At 43.0% G+C, this 24085-nt stretch overlaps 1 protein-coding gene across 4 annotated transcripts in view; it reads left to right on the forward strand.

Moving 5' to 3' along the window:
* Positions 1-24085, forward strand: part of LOC144503109 (tubulin beta-4B chain-like) — a 269050-nt gene that overhangs the window by 228816 nt on the left and 16149 nt on the right. Inside the window, exon 3 of one of the 4 annotated variants that reach the window (XM_078227617.1) lies at positions 3800-3808. The exons of 1 other annotated variant lie outside the window; for it this stretch is intronic. In XM_078227617.1, coding sequence (XP_078083743.1) covers positions 3800-3808 — 9 coding nt within the window. Of the gene's footprint in view, positions 1-3799; positions 3809-6267; positions 6271-21732; positions 21742-24085 lie in introns of all 4 variants that reach the window. 2 more of the 4 variants (XM_078227619.1, XM_078227618.1) reach the window with 2 other exon arrangements.

Below are 24085 nucleotides of genomic sequence, written 5' to 3' on the forward strand. Positions count from 1 at the left end.
GTGTAAACAAAGGCAGAATGCCATCCACAGAAGATACCAAAGTGGGACTTGCGGAAATAAAATGTTGGGTCGTGCCTACACTTGAAAGAAGCATTAGGCAGTTCGAGTATACAACTAAGAGGCCTGATATATGTCTGGGTCATCATGGTGGCACATTGGTTAGCACTGCTGCCTCACAGCGCCAGAGACCCAGTTCAATTCTATCCTTGGGTTACTGTCTGGAGTTTGCACCTTCTCTCCGTGTCTGATGGGTTTCCTTTGGGTGCTCCGGTTTCCTCCCATAGTCCAAAGATGTGCAGGTTAGATGGATTGGTCATGCTAAATTGCACCTTAGTATCCGGGGTAAATATGTGGGGTTATGGGAATAGGGCCTGGGTTGGATGCTCTGTTGAAGAGTCAGTGCAGACTCAATGGACCACATGGCCTCCTTCTGCACTGTAGGGATTCTATATGTGAGGCCTTCAGTGCCAGATTGGTTTGCCCTTAAACAGCCTTTGCCTTCTACACAAGTAAATCCAGATCTTGGGACCACCTGCTACCAATTTCTGAAATTGACTTACCGAAATGTGAAGCTTGGAGGAATAGGAGTCTAATTTCCAAATCCACATTTTAGGAACCTACGCCGCTGCTCTCTTAACCCAAATCCGCTCCATTATCCCAATTCCTCTCCCTTGCAGCTGTTTCCTCTCCCTGACCCTAGATCCCCGGACCCTCCCCCCCCCTCCCCTTATTAACCCGAGAATCATATGCTTTTCTGTCTAGCTATTTACACCACATTAGCTTGATGTGAATGAGGCACAGGCCTCACTTTTGGGCCTCCTCACTCAGGAACCGGGATTTTACCTTGCACACTTCCTGACAACCCAAAATGGATACGTCCAAATTTCTAGCCCAAGATTCTATTTTGTAGATACGTCCAAACATGACTGTCTGTTTGATAAATAGCTCTACTTCTATTTCATGCATGAATTTCTTCAGAACTCCAATCCCCTGCAAGGATATATAGATTCCACAATACTAACTTCCAGTTGATTTGTGTTTGCTAACCAGAGATTTGAGAACTGTAGATATCCTGCTATTTATCCTTCCTTTCAATTCTCAGGAACATATTTCATGAACCTATTGCTTTGTCAGAAACATCTCCGATTAGGAATCTATCCATTAGTATTTGAAGGATTTAAAAGTTTACAGCAGCTTAAAAAGACAGACATCATTCATACTTTTGCTAAAGTAAGGCTCTTGCAGGAAGATAGGGAATCACCAAGTTTGCAAAAGTAGCAGGAGAAGGGCAGTAGCAGAAAATGAGAGAGAGGAGGGCAATCCATTTTGCACAAAGCTTTGCAGGAAGAGCTACCAAAGATGAGCTAGCCAGGGCAGGAAGTGACAACTCAATTACCTAGTGAAGAAGCAGGCAGTGTAGAAAGATGTTTAGTGAGCTTTCCAGGTCAAAAAGAAATAGGAGCCGGTCACAATGTGGAGAATACATTGTATTTGGCACGTTAAACCCCTTTACAGTCATCTTTCCTTCAGATATATTGGGGCTCAGGGAGAGAAAGACAACAGTACAAAACGTCCTGCACTATAATGTTATAATAATCCAATTTTTTATAATTCGTTCTCTGGATTTGGGTATCACCGACAAGTCTGGCATTTATTGCCCACTCCTAGTTGCCCTTCAGAAGGTATCTTGATGAGTGGGGTTGGTTGTGTTTAAATCCAGAAGCCTGGACGAATGCTCTAGAGGCGTGTTCAAATTCTACCATGGTAGCTGGAGGAATTTAAATTTAATTAATAAATTTGAAATAAAACATTAAACTCATCAGTATTAATCATTTGTCGATAAAATCCTCATCTGGTTCACTTTTGTCTAGCCTACATGTGACTCCAAACCCACAGCAATGTTGTTGACTTTCAACTGCTCTCTGAAATGACCTAACAATCCACTCAGTTTTAATAAATAAAGATAACTAGATGGACCACCTTGCATTGATCTTCATTGGAATTGATAAAGGCACACACTGCCCAGTCAACCTTCTAAAGTCCTCCTCATTGACATGGGGACTTTTGCCAAAATTGAGAGAACTGTCCCACAGACTAGTCAAGCAATGACCTGACACAGTTACACTCATTAAGTCATGCCCTAAAGATTCCTGACTGCTCCATCAGTAGGCAACTAAACCACAGAAAAGGTATTTTCTGCATGATCTTATTAAAATTTCGCCATTAATTAACATTTCTTCACCCAGAGATGGTGAATGTGTGAAATTGGCTATCACACAAAGTAGTTGAGGCCAAAACATTGTGTGATTTCAAGAAGAAATTAGATGTAGGTCTTGGGGCTCAAGGGATATCAGAGAAGGGGGGATCAGGATATTGAATTGGATGATCTGCCATAATCATAATGAATGGCTGAACAGACTCGAAGGACTGAATGACCTACTCCTGCTTCTAGTTTCTATGTTACACAATCAAAACCCCAGGCCACATTTATACTGTAAGTCACATACTCAACGGATATGTAGCCTTTTGATAAAGTCCCAAATTCCTCCTGACAATTCAAAAGGCTCTCTTCTGTCTATCCCACCAGGAAGTGTCTTCCAGTGACCTTTTAATTGTCCCTTCACTCAATCTAGTGGAAAGATTTAAAGAAGATGTACGAGGCAGATTTTTTACACAGAGAGTAGTGGGTGCCTGCAACTCATTGCCAGGGGAGGTAGTGGAAGCGGATACGGTAGTGACTTTTAAGGGGCGTCTTGACAAATACATGAATAGGATGGGAATAGAGAGATATGGTTCCCGGAAGGGTAAGAGGTTTTAGTTCAGTCGGGCAGCATGGTTGGTGCAGGCTTGGAGGGCTGAAAGGTCTGTTCCTGTGCTGTAATTTTCTTTGTTCTTAATGAATTGAATTGACTTCCCACAGCAGGGAACTCTCTTGACAACTCCTGGTTTTTAAATCAGGGAATATTTTGCTTGATGGTTAACACAAAATCAGTCTCCCAATCTGCTTGACACAACAGCCGCATGTTTCTCAATATTCCCATCAACTGTCTGTCTGAGAGTCTGCATCCAACAAAACCAGCTGCCCTTACTTTGTGTCAAGGTTGAAAACTGGCACTTGAGTTTCGATGAGTTTCAATCTGGACTTCTGTCTCTATGGCAACCACATCATGTGAGATTTTCTCTGGGAAGATGTAAGCATGAGTACCATCCCCCATTTCCAATTTCTGATTTACCTTAAAATTAAAGGACACAGTTTAAAACATAACCATCTGATAAAGTCTCACATTCATAATAATGCCATATCAAGAAATGACCAAAGGCATTGAATACAACAACAATGGCATTGACTTCAGAGAAATCCTGACTGCAGTACTGAAGAAATATGTCCTAGAACTTGCCTTGTCCTTAGCCAAGCTGTTCTAGTACAACTACAACACTGGTTTCTACCTATGGAGAATTGCCCAGTTACATCATGTCCATGAAAAGCTAGACAAATCCATTTCAACCAACTACTCTCAATCGTCAAAGTGATGGAAGATGTCATCAGTAGTGCTATCAAGTGGCACTTACACAGCAACAAGCTGCTCACCAATGTTCAGTTAGGGTTTCTCCTGCAGGACCACTCAGCTCCTGACCTCATTTTAGTCTTGGTCCAAAACAGACATAAGAGCAAATTCCAGTGGTGATGTAGAAAGCAACATTTGATTGAGTGCATCATCACGAGATCCTAGAAAAATTGAAGTCAATAGGAAAGAGGAGAAAACTCCAATGGTTGGAGTCATGCACAGTACAAAGGAAGGTAGCTGTGGTTGTTGGAGGCTAATTACTTTAGCCTCAAGACACCGCTGAGGGAGCTCCTCAGGGTAGTGTCCTAGATCCAGACCGATTTAGTTCCTTCATCAACAATCTTCCCTCCATCATAAGATCAGAAGTGGGGATGTTCACTGATGTTTTCAGTTTCATTCAGATAATGGAGACATCCATGTACATAGAAACTCTACAGTTTCTATGAAGGAGGCCATTTGGCCCATCGAGTCTGCACCAACCACAATTTCACCCAGGTCCTATTCCCATAACCCCAAGTATTTACCTTGAAAACCCCCCTGACACTAAGGGTCAATTTAGCATAGCCAATCAACCTAACACGTACATCTTTGGAGTCCACATGAAGCAAAAGCTGGACAACATTCAGGATTGGACTAACAAGTGGCAAGTAGCATTCATGCCACACAAGTGCCAGGAAATGACCATCTCTAACAAAAGATTATTTGACATTTCCTCTTGACATTCAATGGCATTACCATAGAAATCATAGAAACCCTACAGTGCAGAAAGAGGCCATTTGGCCCATCGAGTCTGCACCGACCACAATCCCACTCAGGCCCTACCCCCATATCCCTACATATTTACCCGCTAATCCCTCGAACCTACACATACCAGTACACTAAGGGACAATTTTAGCATGGCCAATCAACCTAACCCGCACATCTTTGGACCATCATTGAATCCCCTCACTATCAACATTCTGGGGGTTACCATTAACCAGAAACTTCACTATACCAGCCATGTAAATACTGCAGCTATTAAAGCAAGTCAGAGACTAGGATTTCTGTGATGAATAATTTGCCTCTTGACACCCCAAATCCTGTCCACCATTTCTTTTCTTAGTGTTTCATGGGATGTGGGCACTGCTGGCAAGGTCAGCATTTGTTGCCCACCCCTAATTATCCTTTACTTGCTTGGCCATTTCAGAGGGTAGTTAAGAGTTAATCATGTTGCTGTGGGCCTGGAGTCATATAAAGGGCAGACCAGGTAAAGATTTCTTTCCCTAAGCAGTATTAGTGAACCAGATGGATTTTTTTGACAATCAATGATAGCTTCATGGTCACCATTACTGAGACTAACTTTAAATTCCAGAGTTATTAATTGAATTTCAATTCCACCAGTTGCCATGGCGGGATTTGAACCTGTATTGCCAGAGCACCAGCTTAGACTTCTGGATCACTGGTACAGTGACATTACCAGGACACCACCGTCCCCTCTACAAGGCCCAAGTCAGGGCTAAAATGGAATACTCCACTTGCCTAGATGAGTGCAGCTCTCATGACAATTAAGAAGCTCAACACCATCCAGAACAAAACAGCCTGCTTGATTGTGTTGCCCCAGGTGAGGTTCCTCATATTTGTTTATCCAAATGTGGACATTCAAATTGTTATTCTCCAGGTGAGGAGGGATGAATTGGCTCCCTTTCTTTGTTCAATCCCCGTCTGTTGGTCACAACAAGATTAATCTAAAAAAAATTATCGGATACCTTTTCTCAGCTCCAATAACTATATTTTAAAAGCAGCCAATTTAATCGGGCTTTCTTGAGTTAAAAAATGAGTTTATTAGCTACTAAATGCAAGAAAATGATACAACACAGGTCACACAAATTAGAAATGAGAATTGAGTCCAAAGTAAGTAAGTAAAAAGGTATACGGAACAGTCTTTGACTCGTGGGGAGTAGATGATTGAGCTTTGCAGTTGTTGTGATCTGTGATTTCTGTGGCACTAACTTCAGCTGGTGAATAGAAAATGGTGGAAAGTTTCAACAAATCTGAAAGCATCTGTGGAGTGAGAATAGAGCCAATGTTTTGAGTCTAAATGACCCTTCTTCAGACCTGGCGAAGGGTCATCTAGACTTGAAACATTGACTCTATTTTGACTGGAAATCCCCTTTGGCTAAGAGTCTGGATGGTGAGGAATTTAAGCGTGTCCAGGAAAATGTTTTGGAACAATATGAAGATAGTCGGACTAGAGAGAGAGCTATACTGGACCTAGTGCTAGGGAATGAGCCTGACCAGGTCATCAAAGTTGCAGTGGAGTAACATGTGGCGAACAGTGACCACAATTGCATAAGCTTTCGGATACTCATGGAAAAGGACAAGTGTTGTCCTAGGATTAAGGTGCTAAATTGGGGGAAGGCTAACTGCAACTGGATTAGGAAGGGTTTGGAGAACATTTAGGAGAAGCTGTTTGAAGGTAAATCCGCATCTGGCATGTGGCTCTCTTTTAAGGAGCAGTTGATCAGAGTGCAGGACAGGCATGTGTCTGTGAAAAGGAAGACAGGAAAGGCAGGATTTGGGAACCGTGGATGACCAGGGAAATTGCGAGTCTAATCAAAAAGAAAAGGATGCATACATAAGGTCCAGGCAACTAAAAACAGATTAAGCACTTGAAGAGGGAAAGTAGAAAAGAACTCAAACAGGGAGTTAGGAGAGCAAGAAGGGGGTCACAAAATGTCCTTGGCAGACAGGATTAAGGAGAATCCCAAGGCATTTTATGCATATATTAGGAACAAGAGGGTAGCTAGAGAAAGAGTTGGTCCGCTCAAGGACAAAGGAGGGAAATTATGCACAGAACCAAAGGAAGTGGGTGAGATCCTTAATGAGTACTTTGCCTCGGTATTCACAGAGGAGAGGGACACATTGATTGGTGGTGTCTCAGTGGGATATGTAAAGCCTTTAGAAAAAGTCATCATTACAAGGGAGGAAGTGTTAGGTGTATTAAAAAAAATTAAGGTAGACAAATCCCCAGGGCCAAATGGCATAAATCCCAGATTACTGAAAGAGATGGATGAAATTGCTGGGCCTCTAACAGAAATCTTTGTTTCCTTGTTGGCTACAGGTGAAGTCCCAGAGGATTGGAGAATAGCCAATGTGTCCCGCTATTTAAGAAAGGTAGCAAAGATAACCTTGGTAATTATAGACCAGTGAGCTTGACGTCAGTGATAGTGAAATTGTTGAAGAAGATTCTTAAGATAGGATCTATACACATTTGGAACTGAATGATCTTATTAGTGACAGACAGCATGGTTTTATACGAGGGAGGTCATGTCTCACTAATTTAATTGAGTTTTTTGAGGAGGTGACAAAAATGATTGACGAGGGAAGGGCAGTGGATGTTGTCTACATGGACTTTAGTAAAGCATTTGACAAGGTCCCTCATGGCAGGCTGATGCTAAAGGTCAAATCACATGGGATCAGGGGTGAACTAGCTAGATGAATTCAGAACTGGCTTGGCCATAGAAGAGAGGGTAGCAGTGGAGGTCTGTAGCGAGTGGTGTTCCACAGGGATCAGTGCTGGGACCTTTGCTGTTTGTAATATATACAAATGACTTGGAAGAAAACGTAGCTGGTCTGATTAGCAAGTTTGCAGATGATATTAGATTGCTGGAGTTGCGGATAATGATGAAGATTGTAAGAGAATACAGCATGATATTGGGCGGAGAAATGGCAGATGAAATTTAATTCGGACAAATATGAGGTGATGTATTTTGGTAGATCCAATGCAGATGGGAGCTATAAAATAAATGGCAGAACCATCAGGAGCAGAGACACGCTGAGAGATCTGGGAGTACAGGTCCACAGATCCTTAAAAGTGGCAGCACAGGTGGAAAAGCTGGTGAAGAAAGTGTTTCATTGGCCGTGTGTAAAAGTTGGCAAATTATGTTAGTTATATAAAACATTGGTTAGGCCACATTTGGAAAACTGTGTCCAATTCTGGTCACCACACTGCCAGAAGGATGTGGAGGCTTTGGAGAGAGTACAGGAAAGGTTTACCAGGATGTTGCCTGGTATGGAGGGTATTAGCTATGAGGAGAGATTGAATAAACTGGGATTGTTCTCCCTGGAAAGACAGAGGCTGAGGGGCGACCTGATGGAAGTTTATAAAATTATGAGGGGTATAGATAGGGTGAACAGTTGGAAGCTTTTTCCCAGGGCAGAAATGACAATTACAAGGGGGCACAAGTTCAAAGTAAGGGGGGAAAGGATCAGTAGAGATATTGGGGGAGGTTTTTTACACAGAGGGTGGTGGGGGCCTGCACTGTCAACTGAGGTGGTTAAGGCAGACACATTAGTGACATTTAAGACTTATCTGGATAGACACATGAACAGACGGGAATAGAAGGATACAGGCGGTTGGTCTAGATAGGATAACGTATTCGGCACAGGCTTAGAGGACCTGTTCCTGTACTGTATTGTTCTTTATTCTTTGTTTACTCTCTCTCCACAGATGCTGTCAGACTTGTTGAGATATTCCAGCATTTTCTGTTTTTGTTTCAGATTCCAGCAACCACAGTATTTTACTTTTATCAGCAGCTGAATAGTCACTTTTAACTACACACATATACAGACAGACACACACACATACACATACACACATTATCTCCACCGGAGATGGCAATTATTTTTTGTATGCTTTAGAAGTACCCTTTTCTGGAAATAGGGTGTGGTTCCATTTTTTATTTATCGCTGGCCAGGCCAGCATTTATTGCCCTTGACAGTCAACCACATTGTTGTGGCTCTGGAGTCACACGTAGGCCAGACTGGGTAAGGACGGCACATTTCCTTCCCTAAAGGACATTAGTGAACCAGGTGGGTTTTTATAACAATCGACAATAGTTTCTTGGTCATAATTAGACTTTTAATTCCAGAATTCAGTTCAAATTTCACCATCTGCCGTGGTGGGATTCGAAATTGGGTCCCACATCTTGCCTTGGGTCTCTGGATTACGAGTCTAGTGACAATACCACAATACTACTGCCTCCCTTATTGCCTCTCTGTGTATCATCCACCAGCAGTTCTGCCTGTGACTGGCTTTATTTATATCCTCAGCCAGCCTTGGCTTCTATGTCCATTTTTTAAAAACTAACAGGTCTTACTTACAGTTCCAGTATTTGTAGGTGTAATTTGGTGTTTTTTTCTCCAGCATTATGACATTTCCCTTCTCTGCCAGAATGAAATTCATTCTCATTTCGTGGCAAAAAGGAAAAAAATTATAAAAGAGCAAACACTCAGTTTAAAGGAGATGTAGGAGACAAGTTTTTTTACACAGAGGGCGGTGAGTGACTGGAACTCGCTGCTGGAAGAGGTAGTGGAAGCGGATACGATAGTGATATTTAAGGGGCATCTTGACAAATACATGAATAGGATGGGAATGGAGGGATTTGGTCCTCGGAAGGATAAGGGGTTTTAGTTCAGTCAGGCAGCATGGTCGCTGCAGGCTTGAAGGACCGAAGGGCCTCTTCCTGTGCTGTAATTTTCTTTGTTCTCTTACAGACATATACATTCTCTTAGCAGTCACCAATTTTATCTTTTTCAGTTCTAACTGGGCTTCTTTCAATTCTGAACAGGGCATCCACTATCACATTTGATTTCCTAGCAATATGGATGGAACATGCAATGTGGAATTCTGGGTGTTAAACTTTTCCCATCTGGTTCACTCATGTCCTTTAGGGAAGCAGATCTGCTTTACTTACTTGGTCTGGCCTATATGTGACTCCAGTCACAAAGCAATGTGGTTGATGCTTAACTGTCCTCTGAAATGGCTTAGCAATCTACTCAGTTCAGTGGCAATTAGGGATGGGCAACAAATGCTAGCCCTGTCAGAGGCGCCCATATCCCATGAAAGAATCAAGGAAATAGAAAGTTAATGGATTATGGTGGGTATAGACTGTGGTCTCTCTGTACTCATTTCAGACATATATCTCAAAGTGTTTGAGAACCAGTAATAACCTGAGGGTTTCTTTCTCTCCTGTGGAAGACCATTTTTCATGCTTGTTGAGCTTTTTAGAGAAGTACCCGATTGGTCTCTATTCCGGATTCATCTTCCTGTCGGAAATGCTCCTACTCTGATGTTACTCGTATCAATGGCTACTTTAAATGCCTGTTTACAATCTGGAGCTGCAAGCACAGGCTCACCTAATAAAATTGCCTTCAGCTTTTCAAAAGCTGTTTGAAATTTCTCAGTCTATATTGCCTTGGTTTATTTCTGTAGTACGTCTAGCAATGGGTGGCTACTGTGCTAAAATTTGGGACGAGCTTGCGGTATAGCCCACATTTACCCAGGAATCTCATGATTTCCCGTTTCGTGGTTGGAATTGGGAACTGGGCTACAGGTTGTACCTTGGCAGCGCTGGGCAGTATCTGTCTTTGACCCACTAGATGTCCTAGATAAGTCACTTCAGTCTTGGCAATGTCACCTTTACGAGATTCACGACTCGGTCAGCTGACTTCTGTCTGGAAGAGGGTTTCCAATTTCTCTCTGTGGGTTTCCCAGGTGTCGCTGTACACCAGGAGGTCGTCCAGGTACATTGTGCAATTGGACAATCCCATCACTACCTGTTTCATCAACCTTTGGAAAGTAGTTGGGGCATTTTGGAGTCCAAGTGCATAACTCAACACTGGGATAAGCGATCTGGAGTAACGAAGGCAGAGATTTCATTTGCGCCAATATCTTGAGTAAATCTATTTTTGAGATATGGACAGTTTTACCTATCATATTTATGCAGTCTTCCAGCTGGGATATCACACAGGAGTTAGCTCGGGTCACTGCATTAACATTCTGTTAGTAAATGCAAAACCTTGTGAAGCCATCCGGCTTGGACAGAATCACAACTAGGAAATTCCAGCTACAGGGGAATTCCAGCTACTGTTGCTGGGCTTTATTAATTGGTGCTCCAGCTTGTAATTAACCTCCTCCTGGACTTGGGCCAGCTTTTCTGGGCCTAAATGATAAGGATGTTGCCTTATGGGAGGTGCCTCTCCCACAGCCACATTATGTAGGTCTAGGGTGGTGTAATCTGGCTTGTATCTGCATAAGTCTTTAAATGCATTGAGCAGCCTCATCAAGTCTGCTCACTTTTTTTGTTTTTTTCATAGCTGCGTTGGAGACTTTGAGGTGTTCTTAGCCGACCTCACAGACTCTTGAGCTGTCCCCCAAAACACGGCAACCTGGTCTGACATGGGCAGTTTATCCTTCTGCTCTTAAAAACCTCACCTCAATTCAGAAGCGATTGCACTTGGTGCCTGTCAACTAATTCAAATAGAGTAAAACCGGTGGACTCATTGGGTGAGGCCCTGGTTGTGAACAGAAGGAAACCCAGTCCTTTATGGCTGTCATGGGGGTACACATGACAATATGCCCTGATCATTGTTTTTAGGATTTGGTGGTACTGTTCTAGTATCCCCTGCAACTGCGAGTGATATGCTGAAGACTTCAGCTGGGCCACACCCAGGTTACCTATGACTTCCTGGAATATCCCGGATGTGAAATTTGACCCCAGATCTGACTGGATCTTGGTGGCAGACTATATCTGGTAAAGAATTGGGCCAATTCCCTCACCATTCTTTTGGCAGATATGGTTCTCAGAGGGACAGCCTCTGGGAAACAGGTATCTACATCAATGATGGTAAGAATATACTTGTGGCCCCTTTGGTTTTGGGTAGAGTCCCATGCAGTCCGCTGACACTTTGCTCAATGGTACCAAAAGCCAGCCCAGGAATCATAGGTGCAGGTCGTATTGAAGGTTGGTATTTTCTCGTGTCAGGTTCTGCAAAACCTCACCACATCCCTGTGCAGGTTTGGACAGTAGAAATGCTGGGTGATGTGGGATTGGGTTTTGCGTACTGACATGCCCAGCCATTGGGATTTAGTGGATTAGCTGTAAGATTTCCCCACTTTACCTCAGTGGCACCTCTACCTGGTGGATCACCGTCACTCCTCATTTGTAGGAGTGTAAGGAGGTCTCCATTTCTTTATTTTTAATGTAGTAGCATTCAGGGATTGCCTTTGCCACGGCTTCAGTGTGAGCAGTCTGAGCTAATGTTTTTAACTGTGGGTCAGCTTGCTGGCCGCTACCAAGAAAGATTTATTTATTACCACCTTAGGTTTTTCTAGCTCCCGAAAAAGGTTTCAGATAACCAGACAGAGAGTCTTCTGTCTGCAAGCCACTTCAGCTTCCTCTGACGGAGCTTGTCTAGCCATAGACTGGGTTACCACACAATCAGGGAAAATGCCAGGCACTTTCTCCTGCAGCTGTTCAGTCTCCATAACTTCAGTGGGTTTCTCTGAGACCGCTCGGATAATCCTTGATCTCGTTAGGTCATTGTTAAGGAGCAGATCAACCCTGTCCAAAGGAAAACAGGGGATGACTCCCATGGTCACTGGTCTTGATACGAGGTCACACTCTAGATGCACCTAGTATAGGGGAATAGGCATGTACCTTCCTTCAAACCCTTTACCAGCATTTTAGTACTTAAGGCACTCTCTGTTGGGAAGGTCATGCCTTATCCCAGCAAAAGGGACTGGCTGGTCCATGTATCCCTCAGTATCACTACAGGTTTACTCACCTGGGGAAATGGGGCCACCCTTCCTTTGGATTAAAAAATCCCAGTAACTCTCAGGGATTTGTTTAACCTCGTTTGCACCCTCAGGAGTTCCGCTACAAGGATTTGCAGCTGTAATCCTGCAATCAGAGCCATAGCCTGGTCTGTTATGTTCTCTGACACCCATTCTCTGTGTGCCCCAATAAATCCCACTGGTCTTTCCTGTAGCTTCCACAGGTTGGCCTGGACATGCCCCATCTTTTGACAATTAAAACACAACAGGCTTCTTGGCCTCACTTTTCATTTTAGCACCATCCTTTCTGTCTTGAGGAGAGACCCCATAATTTCCCTCTCTTCTGTGGGTGCTCAGTTTCCTATCACACTCCCCACCCTTATTCTTCCCAGTTGATTGGAGGTGACTAAGGGAGGGTCTCCGCTGAAACAAGGGTGTATGATCAGCTCATAGTTACTGGCCAATGTGACCGTCTACCTGGCCCCTGTGGCTCTTTGCTCCTCTAGATATGTTCTTGTTGGAAAGGGTTTGGAGTTTTTAAACTCCTCAAGGAAAATTATTTCACTGAGGCTTTTGTAACTGTAAGAAGTGTCTGTTTTAAGTGCCTGCAGCCATAGGTCAAAAGCAAATTGCTTCAGCCTTTCAAATTCCAGATACATCTGGTCGGGCCATTTCCTGAAGGTACAGAATTGGTGAGAATCCACCTCTGCACTAACTGGTACGGATTTAAAATAACCTTTTTCACTGCCTCATAGACAGTGACACTATCCTCAGGCAAGAGGGAGTAAACCTCGTGAGCTTTCCTTGAAAGTTTAGTCTGCAGTAGTAAGGACCACTGTTGGATTGTGCTAATCGCTCAAAAAAAAAGAATGCTTCCACCTCCACTTCATCAAACTTGAAGATGAAATTAGCGAACTGAGTTGTCTCAACCCTCAAGTCTGAGCTAGAGATGCCTTCAAGGGATGCAGTGGGTTCCTTACTCCTCAGTTCAAGCTGTTTCAGTTGAAACTCCCTTTCCTCTGTCTTTCTTTCCCTTTGCCCTTCCTTTTCTCTCTCCTCAAATTCCCCTCTTCTCTTGATGCCCTTTCCTGAAATTTCCTTTTCTCAATCCTGAAATTCTAATCGACATTTCTCCAATGTTAATCTCTCTACTGCTATGTTATCTGTTTAATTGTCCTCAGTCTCCACCTACAGATGATTGGCCATCCCTTTTTTTTCGGGTTTTATGGCTTTCAGCTGAAATTCTAATCCTCACTCAATCTTTTAACTGTTCGAGGGATGGAACTTATAAATCCTCCAACAAACCTTTCTCTGGTTTTACTAGAAAAATACTTGCATCAAAAGTGGACATTTTTAGTTTAATAATAGACTCAAGAAGACTTAGGTAGTTTCTTAAAATTGGTTTCAAAGGAACAATTTATTTTCCTCACTCTAATGTTTATTTCGTCTGTGAAAACAAATTCTGGACCATGAGCCCCCAGTTTGTTATGACCAGTCTCCAGCTGATCATCCCCAGATTTGTTAACCTGGATGTGAATCTTCAAATTGTTCTGTCCCAGGTGAGGAAAGATGGGCTGGTTCCCTTTCTTTATTCAACCCCCATCTGTTGGTTGCAACAAGATAAATCTAAAAGAAATCCCTTCCTTCATGAATACCTTTTCCCAGACCCAATATTTATGTTTTAAAAGCAGCCAACTTAACCAGGCTTTCTTGAGTTAAAGAAAGTGTGAGTTTATTTGGGCGGCACGGTAGCACAGTGGTTAGCACTGCTGCTTCACAGCTCCAGGGACCTGGGTTCGATTCCCGATTTGGGTCACTGTCTGTGTGGAGTTTGCACATTCTCCTCGTGTCTGCGTGGGTTTCCTCCGGGTGCTCCAGTTTCCTCCCACAGTCCAAAGATGTGCGGGTTAGGTTGATTGCCCCTTAGGGTCCTGAGATGCGTAGGTTAGAGGGATTAGCGGGTAAATATGTCGGGATAAGAGGGTAGGGCCTGGGTGGGATTGAGATCGGTGCAGACTCGATGGGCCAAATGGCCTCTTTCTGCACTGTAGGGTTTCTATGATTTCTATGATGATTTGCTATTAAATGCAAGAAAATCATTTAAAAAACACATGCATAAACATTCACACAGATTAGAAATGAGAATTGAGTCCAAAATAAGTTTTTAAAAAAGGTATATGAAACAGTCTTTGACTCGTGGTGAGTAGATGATTGAGCATTGTAGCCGTTGTGATCTGTGATTCCAGTAGCACTGACTTCAGTTGGTGAATAGTCAGTTTTGAGATTCCAGTGTTCTACGGTTTGGCTGAGAAGCTGTCCTGTTTCTGTTGCAGCTGTGGTCTTTGCTAACTTAGCTTACTTCCACATTCAGAGAGAGGTTTCTGCAAAAGATTTTTCATAGAATCCCTACAGTGCAGGATGAGGCCATTTGGCCCATCGAGTCTGCACCAACCACAATCCAACTCAAGTCCTACCCCCGTAACCCAATTTACCCTGATATCCCCCTGACACTAAGGGGCAATTTAGCATGGCCAATCCACTTAACCCGCACATCTTTGGACTGTGGGAGGAAACCAGAGCACCCGGAGGAAACCCACACAGACACGGGGAGAATGTGCAAACTCCACACAGACAGTGATCCAAGCCGGGAATTGAACCCGGGTCCCGGGCACTGTGAAGCAGCAGTGCTAAACACTGTGCCACAATGCCATCCTTTGCGGGGATGCTGCTGCTAGCTGACTTTTCTCTTCTGTGTCACCCACACTGAGCCCTCTAAGCACTAGATCACGCAGACATACAAATACTTGGGCAGCTTTTCAGCTGTCTTTTATCCCAGCCTTTGTATATTTCTTGGTTAGGGAAATCCAGAAATCTGTCTGGGACATTACACACAGGATATATCTTATTGAGAGGATAGTCCTCTCCCATTGTCTCACTGGAGCCGGTAATTAGTTTGTGTAAACTTTCAAAATATCCTTCTCTGGAAACAGAGTGTGGTTCCATAGTCTATCTGAGCATCACCCACCAGCAACTCAGCCAATGACTGACTTTACATCTTCAGCAAATCTTTGGCTTGTATGTCCCTTTTAACAAACTCACAGGTCTTATTTACATTTCAATATTTCTGGATGATGACAATTGGCACCTCATCCACATTTCCTCTCGCCACCACTGATGCACAGTAGCAGTACCATCCACAAGATGCACTATAGCAGCTCACCAACAGCACCTTGCAAACCTGTGACTTCTATCACCTGGAAGGACAAAGATTCTCCTCCAAGTCGCGCACCATCCTGACTTAGAACTAGAATCATAGAATCCCTACAGTGCAGAAGGAGGCCATTCAGCTCTTCAAACCTGCACCCACATCAATCCCACCCAAGACCTATTCCCATAACCCCACACATTTACCCTGCTAATCCCCTGACACTAGGGTCAATTTAGCATAGCCAATTAACCTAACCCGCACATCTTTGGACTGTGGGAGGAAACCCATGCAGACTCTGGGAGAATGTGCAAACTCCACACAGACAGTGACCCGAGGCCGGAATTGAACCCTGGTCCCTGGCACTGTGAGGCAGCAGTGCTAACCATTGTGCCACCGTGTCGCCACAGTCATAATTTCTTCAATTGCGCTGGAACTCCCTCCCTGACAGCACTGTGGGTGTACCTACATCACTTTGACTGCAGCAGTTTAAGAAGGCAGCTCACCACTACCTTCTCAAGGGCAATTAGAAATGGGCAACAAATCCTTGCCTCACCAATGATAATAGCCTATGAATTAATTTTTAAAAAGCTACAATTTGTGGTGAATGCTGTTAGGTGGAGAGTTCCAGAATTTTTAGACTACAATAATGAAGGAGCAACAATTATATTTCTACACTGGAATGCAGTATGACTTGGAGGTGATGGTGATTCGACAATATTGCTTTTATTGTCTATTCAGTGGTAGTGTTCGAAGGGGAGGGAGGTACTGTCAGGATAATATTGGTGAGTTTCTATGTATTCCTGTAGGTGAACTGTTCTTAGTGTCCCAGTGGAGCGATGGATATGAAGCTTCCATAATGCCATTAGGCAGTCATGTCCAGCATTTTGTCTTGGTGATTTTGAAGGGAAGTGATATTTGTTCATGTGTCTTGGAGATGAACTTGAATTTGGTCGTGTTCTCACACATCTGCTGTCCATATCATACTACATGCAGATTGCTACGATGAGAATGCACTAGCTACAGTGCATACTCTTGGAAATATTGTGTGGTGGGAATACCACTTGCCACACATCTGTTTTGCCAGAATGTCTTGGTGCCACACTTGGGTCAAATTTTCCTTTGACATCAAAGCAATTACTCTCAACTCACCTTTAGAATTCAAATCATGTGTCCATGTTTGGACTAGCACCGGAATTCTACAACCTCATCCACCACGGAATTGGAGCAGGCAAGGGGCAGTCAATGGAAACATCGTTGACCTCGGGTGGGAATTTCTGGTCCAGCTCAAGTGAGGCCGTAAAACTCTAATGAGGTCTGGAACCAAGAGGTCCTGATTGATGCTTAGTTTGAATTTAATGAGCAAGTTATTGGTGAGTCCCACTTGACAGAAATTTTGACGACCACTTCTTGCATTTTGCTGATGATTGAGAGTAGGTTAATGGGGCAGTCATTGGCTGGCCTCCTTTTTGTGTGCAGGACATATCTGGATAATTTTCCACTTTATCAGATTGAGTATCAGTATTGTAGCTATACTGGAAGAGCCTGTATAAAGATGCAGCTGGTTCTGGAGGAGAGGACTACAGTACTGCAGCTGGGATTTTGTTGGGTTTATAGCCTTTTCTGTATCCTATGCACTTCTTGATGTCAAGTGGACTGAATTGAATGGGCCAAAGACTAACATCTGTCATGGTGGGGATTTAGCAGAAGATAGTTGCGAACACGGATGATTACATTTTAATGTTGATCAGTCAGTACCTACTTTCTTATATAATTTCATACCACAAAAACTGAACGCAGTACTCTATGGTGTTTCATCAAGACTGTGCAGCTAAAACTTCACTTCCTCTCCATTTCATTCTGGGCCTCTGAAAATCCCATTAGGAACATTGGAACAAGAGTAAACTGTTCAGCCCACAAGCTGTTCTACCATTTAGTTAGATCATGACAGATCTATACCTTAACTTCATCTACCTGGCTTGATTCTGTAACCTTTCATTTCCTTACCTAACATAAATCTCCATTTTTAAATTTACAATTGACCCTTACACTCAGATCTTTTTAGGGAAGAGAGCTACATCTTTCTAGATTTCAGCCTAGCTCATTTGAGATTATGCCCCCTTGTTCTGGACTCCCCAACTACAAGAAATAGTTTCTCTCAATCTACCCTATCCATCAAACCCTTTAAGCACCTCACACGTCTCAGTTAGATCACCCATTTATCTTCTATATCCAAAGGTATACAAGACGAGTTTAAGGGATACTGGGCAAAGTATATGGAGTTAGATTGCAGATCTATTGAATGGTGGAACAGGCGCAAGGGGCTAACTAGCCTACTTCTTGGTCCTGTATTCCTAGTCTGCACAATCATTCTGTCTCCCTCTCTGGCTCCCTGAGGAAGAACACATTACACATAGTCCTTGCAACACTATCATTCACTCATTTCGTTCTTTCCCAAGCACTACCTCAGAGTGCTTTGTGACAGCTTGTCAAATGGAAAGTGAACCAAAATGGGAGAATACGCCTGACAGCCAAAAGAAGAAAGAAGCTCCAGTGGTTTTAGAGGATGCTGATCAGATATTGTGAATTCCCTTGGATGAAGTACCTAAACAGCTATAGGAACAGGAGGGAGCCATTCAGCAGCTCAAACCTTTCTTTGCCATTAAGTGAGATCATGGGTGATCTATGACATAACTCCATGGGCACAAATCTATCAATTTCAACAATTGCTCTAGCATCATTTGCAGAAGGAAGTTCCAAAATTCTGCAATCCTTTTTATATAGAAGTTTTCCTAATATTGGTAATCATCTCATTCTTAGATTATGCCCCAAGCCTTAACACCACCACCCACCCCCCAACCTCCATCAAACAGAAGAAATAGTTTATCTATAGTCTACGGGTTTCCTTAAACTCTGACCAAGTTACCTCTTAATCTTTTTAATTCCAGGGAATACAACCCCAGTTTGCGTAATATTTTCCCGTAATTTAACCCTTGCAGGAATCATTCTGGTAAATCCATGCTCTGCTTCCTCCAAGGCCATTACATCCTTCCTAAGATGTGACGCTTATACATGATGATGTAAGAACAGGTGTGGTTTAACCAGGGCTTTGGACAGCTAAAGTATGACTTCTATTCCTTTGTATTCAGTCTTTTAGATGTAATGGCTAGCATTTCATTAGTTTTTTAAAATTATTTTCTATACCTTTCAGGACATTTTAAGAATTTGGACCCCTTAATCTCATTAGATTACCATTGTTTCTAGATTTTCACCCTTTAGAAAGTATACTGTTCTATGCTTTTTAGATTCAAAGTGGATGACCTCACACTTGCCCACATTGAAATTAATTTGGCACAGTTTTGCTCGTTCACTTAATCCATCAATATTTCTTCATAACTTTACATTCCATACACATTGCAGGAATTTCCACCTTTTAGACCAGCGCAGCTGGTGAATTCCATCCAGTGAATACTTGAAGCCCCAGCACAGGTCTTTGAGGGACACCAAATAGTCATTAGCTGCTATTCAGATACTTGATTGCAGTTGACAGGCAGTTTCTGTTGAATTTCTTTTACAAATTTTTAAGTTTTAATTCAGATGTTAAACTAAATTTCAGTTTGATATGTTCAGCAATTCTTACCAGAGAATTCCTACTCTCATAAATTTTCCATCTTTTGCACTCTATTTATGAATGCGTTCTTAAATCTGGGTCATCACTTTTTATTACTTTATCCCGTAACATATTCTCATTGCAAGTTTTATATCATCTGCTAGTTTTAAAATGCCGTCCCTACAGGGGTTGAGGTGTACAGGATAATCCAATGCCCCAGTACTACTGGCATGGCAGAAATGGGCAGAGATGATGCTGTTGGGATGGAAGTGAATATGGCCCACACACCAACCCTTCTATTGCTGTACATCTAACAGAGGGGAATGAAGGGCTGCTTTCCAGGTAGTAGCACAAGAGTTTCTGCTGCTATGAGACTAGGGTCACTTAAGTGTAAGGATGTTTCTACTGGAACACAGTAGCCATTCACTTCACATACTTGTACCATTGAGATAGCACCTAGGAGAAGTATAATGCCAGGGATAATATTTGATACATTAATATCAAGGGAAAATGTTATGGACAGAAACATAGCAAACACATAGTCTGATTTCTGATTAAAATTGTGCTTGCTCTAAACTTTTTGTGTGCAAAGGTACTATTCTTGAACAAATTTGAAAGTTACTTTCATTTGATGACAAAAATCGGAGTTGTATAATTTGTATAAGAGAATGTTCTGAATTTGATGGCAACTTTGGTATAGACAGGGATGAAATAAACAGAACTGCTAACCCAGTGACCAGAATTTGGAAATCAAGAGCTTTCTGTCTGGGACTTGTACATTTGCATTGAGGTGTCTTCCACATCCTCTTCAGGTTGCTGTGCCCTTGCTGTTTGCGTTGGAGTAGTTTTACTCTACTGCTTCAATGAGGAGGCCTATTTATAAAGTAGAGCTATGTAAAGTGCAGCCTCCAACCACCATCTTTAATATCCTTTCCAGCTATACTGTAAGTTGTCCAAGATCAAACTAAGTATCTGAATCATGTCTTCATTGTGTCAGTAGTGTGCTCAATTAGTACTCTAATGCAGTGACGGACATTGTTATCTCAGAAGTTAGCTCATGCCCTGGGATACCAGGCAAATGTCAAGAGCCATGAATACAAAGATAACCTGGTGTCTCAGGAGCCATACTGAGGATTAGCTTCAGAATCATAAAGTGCTGGCATAGTACATTCCCTTAAAATTAAAACATCATTGCTTCTCCAGGGAAGAATGAGAATTAACAGTAGGCAAGACCATTGACAAAGGAGAACATTCACCAAAGTGTATGCAGACAATGACTGCTTGGATTGTCGGTCACCCTGTAATTCTAAAATAGCAGTATCCTCTTGTTGCTGATTGTCAGTGGGAAACCAGGTAAAATTGTTTGCTGGATTATGTGGTTCATCCATGACTTGCTGAATGCATCTATGTACAGCCAATTGGCTAATGTTAGTGGTATTCTCAATGACAACCAGGAATGACTCTGTGCATAAGCAGAGGTGGTGGATGTGACTTGGCAATGAGGTACCTATGGAGGTAAGCTGCAGTGGTACTTGCAGCAATAGCTTTTCTTAGGAAATTGAAGCCTTTTGAAAACAATAGGCTGGATTTTCAAACAACTTAGGTCGAAGAATTCAGGTGGGCCATTTTGAACTGCCTGCCTCCGTAGTGGTTCCCCATCAACATCCTGACCCTGAAATATTTTCAGTGAGAGGCTTGGGACCAGCCAAGTGGACAGCCAATTCAGGCGAATTGATGTTAATGTTCCACAGTGACTGAGATTTTTACTTGGCAATGCAGGTGGCCTTTGTTGGCCTGGACTAATCTCATCTTCTTTCCCATTGACAATCAGCAACAAGGTAAGATGATCCTGCAATTTTACAGTTACAGGATAGTCAGCAGTCCAGTTATAGTTTGAATGCCTGTGAATTAATGTTCTCTTTAGTCAATCGCGTTACCTACCACAACAGGAAAGGATTCCACTGTTAGCTGCAGGCCAACACGGTAGTCACAATGAATCATGGGTGGGATCCCTAGGTGGGATCCCCACCTCCCAGGTCTATAATGGCTGCCAGGCCATGGCATGAGGGATTGCCCCTCCAGAATCATGGTCAAGCAGCTGTGGCCTTTTTAAAAAAATAAAAACAAACATAGCTGACCTCTCTCTCTCCATCTTCCGTTTCACAGCTCCCAGCTCAGCTGGAGGAAGCTCCAGTGACAGGAGCAAGCTCACCATCCCTGAATGAACGGTGAGCCCAGTCCCTGCCATTAATTGACTTGGCCCTTTAAAAATCCCAGTGGGTATATCTGGAACGTGCCGTGCAGGTTTGGGACAGGGATCTAAACAGTAGCCATTCCTGACCCAGAATTGAAAATCCCAACCAATGTTGCTGCCACAACTAGAGATCTCTGTTCAGATATGGGATAATGTTCATCACTGGGGCTGTCAAGGATTTTGTGGGGGACAGACAGGAAGAGTGGAATTAAGGCCACAGCAGATTAACCATCATCTTGTAGACAGATAGAGCAGCCTGATCCTTCACTTTTTCTCCTCGTTCTCCAAAAAGCAAAGAATACATAGAACTGTCCAGTGGAAAACACATGTAGTGATGATCTGCCAAAGGGAAACTCCTGTGCTCATTTCTCCACATCTCACAGTCTTACATTTTCCTTTCAGTTGCTCATAGGAGCCTCCCATTTTCAACTTCAATGATCAATATAACTAGGGAAAGTATACATGAGGTAGTTTCCTGATGCCTTTCTTGTGTACTTAAAGGAAACTCAGGTCTTCCCAAAGAATCCTCCACCTATAAGCAGCCAATGTCCCTTAAGGTTCCAGCTTTTCTGTTGTCATCACCAAAATATTGTTGTTTCTACCATTAAACGTGGCTCGTAAGCCTGAGCATGGGATCCTGGGGTGAGTCACTAAAGGGCAGGTCCAACCACCCCCTGAGATTTCAAATGACCCCACTACCTTAGGAAAACCAATGTGCCCTATCTGAAATAGAAGAAAGACAATAACAGGTCCATTGCTAATGTGAAGGCAGATACCATATACAAGATGCACTGCAGCAACTCACCAAGGCAGCACATTTCAAACTCGCAACCTCTAACACTGAGAAGGACAAGGACAGCAGACACCCCTGCAAGTGTATCACCACCTCCAAGTTTCCCTTCAAACCACACACCATTCTGACTTGGAACTATATCGCTGTTCCTTCACTGTTAGAACATAAGAACACAAGAAATAAGAGCAGGAGTAGGCCATCTAGCCCCTCAAGCCTGCTCCGCCATTCAATAAGATCATGGCTGATCTGATAGTGGGTTCAGTTCCACTTACCCGTCCGCTCCCCATAACCCTTAATTCCCTTAATGGTTAAAAATCTATCTATCTGTGACTTAAACACATTTAACGAGGTAGCCTCTACTGCTTCATTGGGCAGAGAATTCCAAAGATTCACTACCCTCTGGGAGAAGAAGTTCCTCCTCAACTCTGTTCTAAATTGACTCCCCCGTATTTTGAGGCTATGTCCCCTAGTTCTTGTTTCCATTGCAAGTGGAAATAACCTCGCTGCTTCTACCCTGTCTCGCCCCTTCATTATCTTATATGTCTCTATAAGATCTCCCCTCAACCTTCTAAACTCCAATGAGTACAGGCCCAGTCTACTCAATCCCTCCTCATAAGCTAACCCCTTCATCTCCGGAATCAACCTGGTGAACCTTCTCTGTACCCCTCCAAAGCTAATATATCCTTTCTTAAATAAGCGGACCAAAATTGTACACAGTACTCTAGGTGCGGCCTCACCAGTCCTTGTACAGTTGCAGCAAGACCTCCCTGCTTTTATACTCCATCCCTCTCGCGATAAAGACCAACATTCCATTTGCCTTCTTGATCGCCTGCTGCACCTGCAAACTGAATTTTTGTGATTCATGCACAAGGACCCCCAGGTCCCTCTGTACAGTAGCATGTTGTAATTTTTCACCGTTTAAATAATAGTCCATTTTACTATTATTCCTTCCAAAGTGGATAACCTCATACTTACCAATGTTATACTCCATCTGCCAAAGTCTTGCCCACTCACTTAGCCTATTCAAATCTCTCTGCAGACTCTCTGTGTCCTCCACGCAATTTGCTTTCCCACTCATCTTTGTGTCATCCGCAAACTTTGTTACCCTACACTCGGTCCCCTCCTCCAGATAGTCTATGTATATGGTAAATAGTTGAGGTCCCAGCACCGATCCCTGCGGCACACCACTAGTCACTGATTGCCAACCGGAAAAGTGCCCATTTATTCCGACTCTGCTTTCTGTTAGATAGCCAATCCTCAATCCACGCTAACACTTTACCCCCAACTCCGTGTACCTTTATCTTATGCAGCAACCTTTTGTGAGGCATCTTATCGAATGCCTTCTGGAAATCTAAATACACCACATCCACTGGTTCCCCTCTGCCAACCGCACTCGTTATATCCTCAAAAAATTCCAGTAAATTAGTCAAACATGACTTTCCCTTCATGAATCCATGCTGCGTCTGCTTGATTGAACCATTCTTTTCCAGGTGTCCTGCTATTTCTTCCTTAATGATAGATTCCAGCATTTTCTCAACTACGGATGTTAAGCTAACCGGCCTGTAGTTACCTGCCTGTGGCAACGAAACTCCCTCCATAGCAGCACTGCGGTGGTACCTGCACCAAATGGACTGCTCCCTTCAAGAAGATAGTTGACCACCACGTTCTCAAGGGCAATTTGGGATGAGCAACAAATGGTGGCCTCACCAATGATGTCCACATTTCATGAAACAATAAAATAAAAGTTATCAATATAACTGATGACAGCAAATAAATGGGGTCGCTGCCAAAGATGAGTTAAAAATAAGCTTTAAACTCATGTCAGGCTCTTAAAATTCACCATTATATTCTCTGCATTATGCAGCAAACTTGGATACAGTTCAGTGGAAAGCCCATGTAGTTTTGATCTGCCAAAGGGAAACTCCTGTGCTCATTTCTCTACACCTCGTAGTCTTGCATTTTCCTCTCAGTTGCTCATTGGAGTCTCCCATTTTCAACTTCAATGGTCAATATAACTAGGGAAAGTATACATGAGGTGATTTCCTGATGCCTTTGCATACT

This window comes from Mustelus asterias, chromosome 13 (genome assembly GCF_964213995.1).
Source record: "Mustelus asterias chromosome 13, sMusAst1.hap1.1, whole genome shotgun sequence".
NCBI classification, from domain to species: Eukaryota; Metazoa; Chordata; class Chondrichthyes; order Carcharhiniformes; family Triakidae; genus Mustelus; species Mustelus asterias.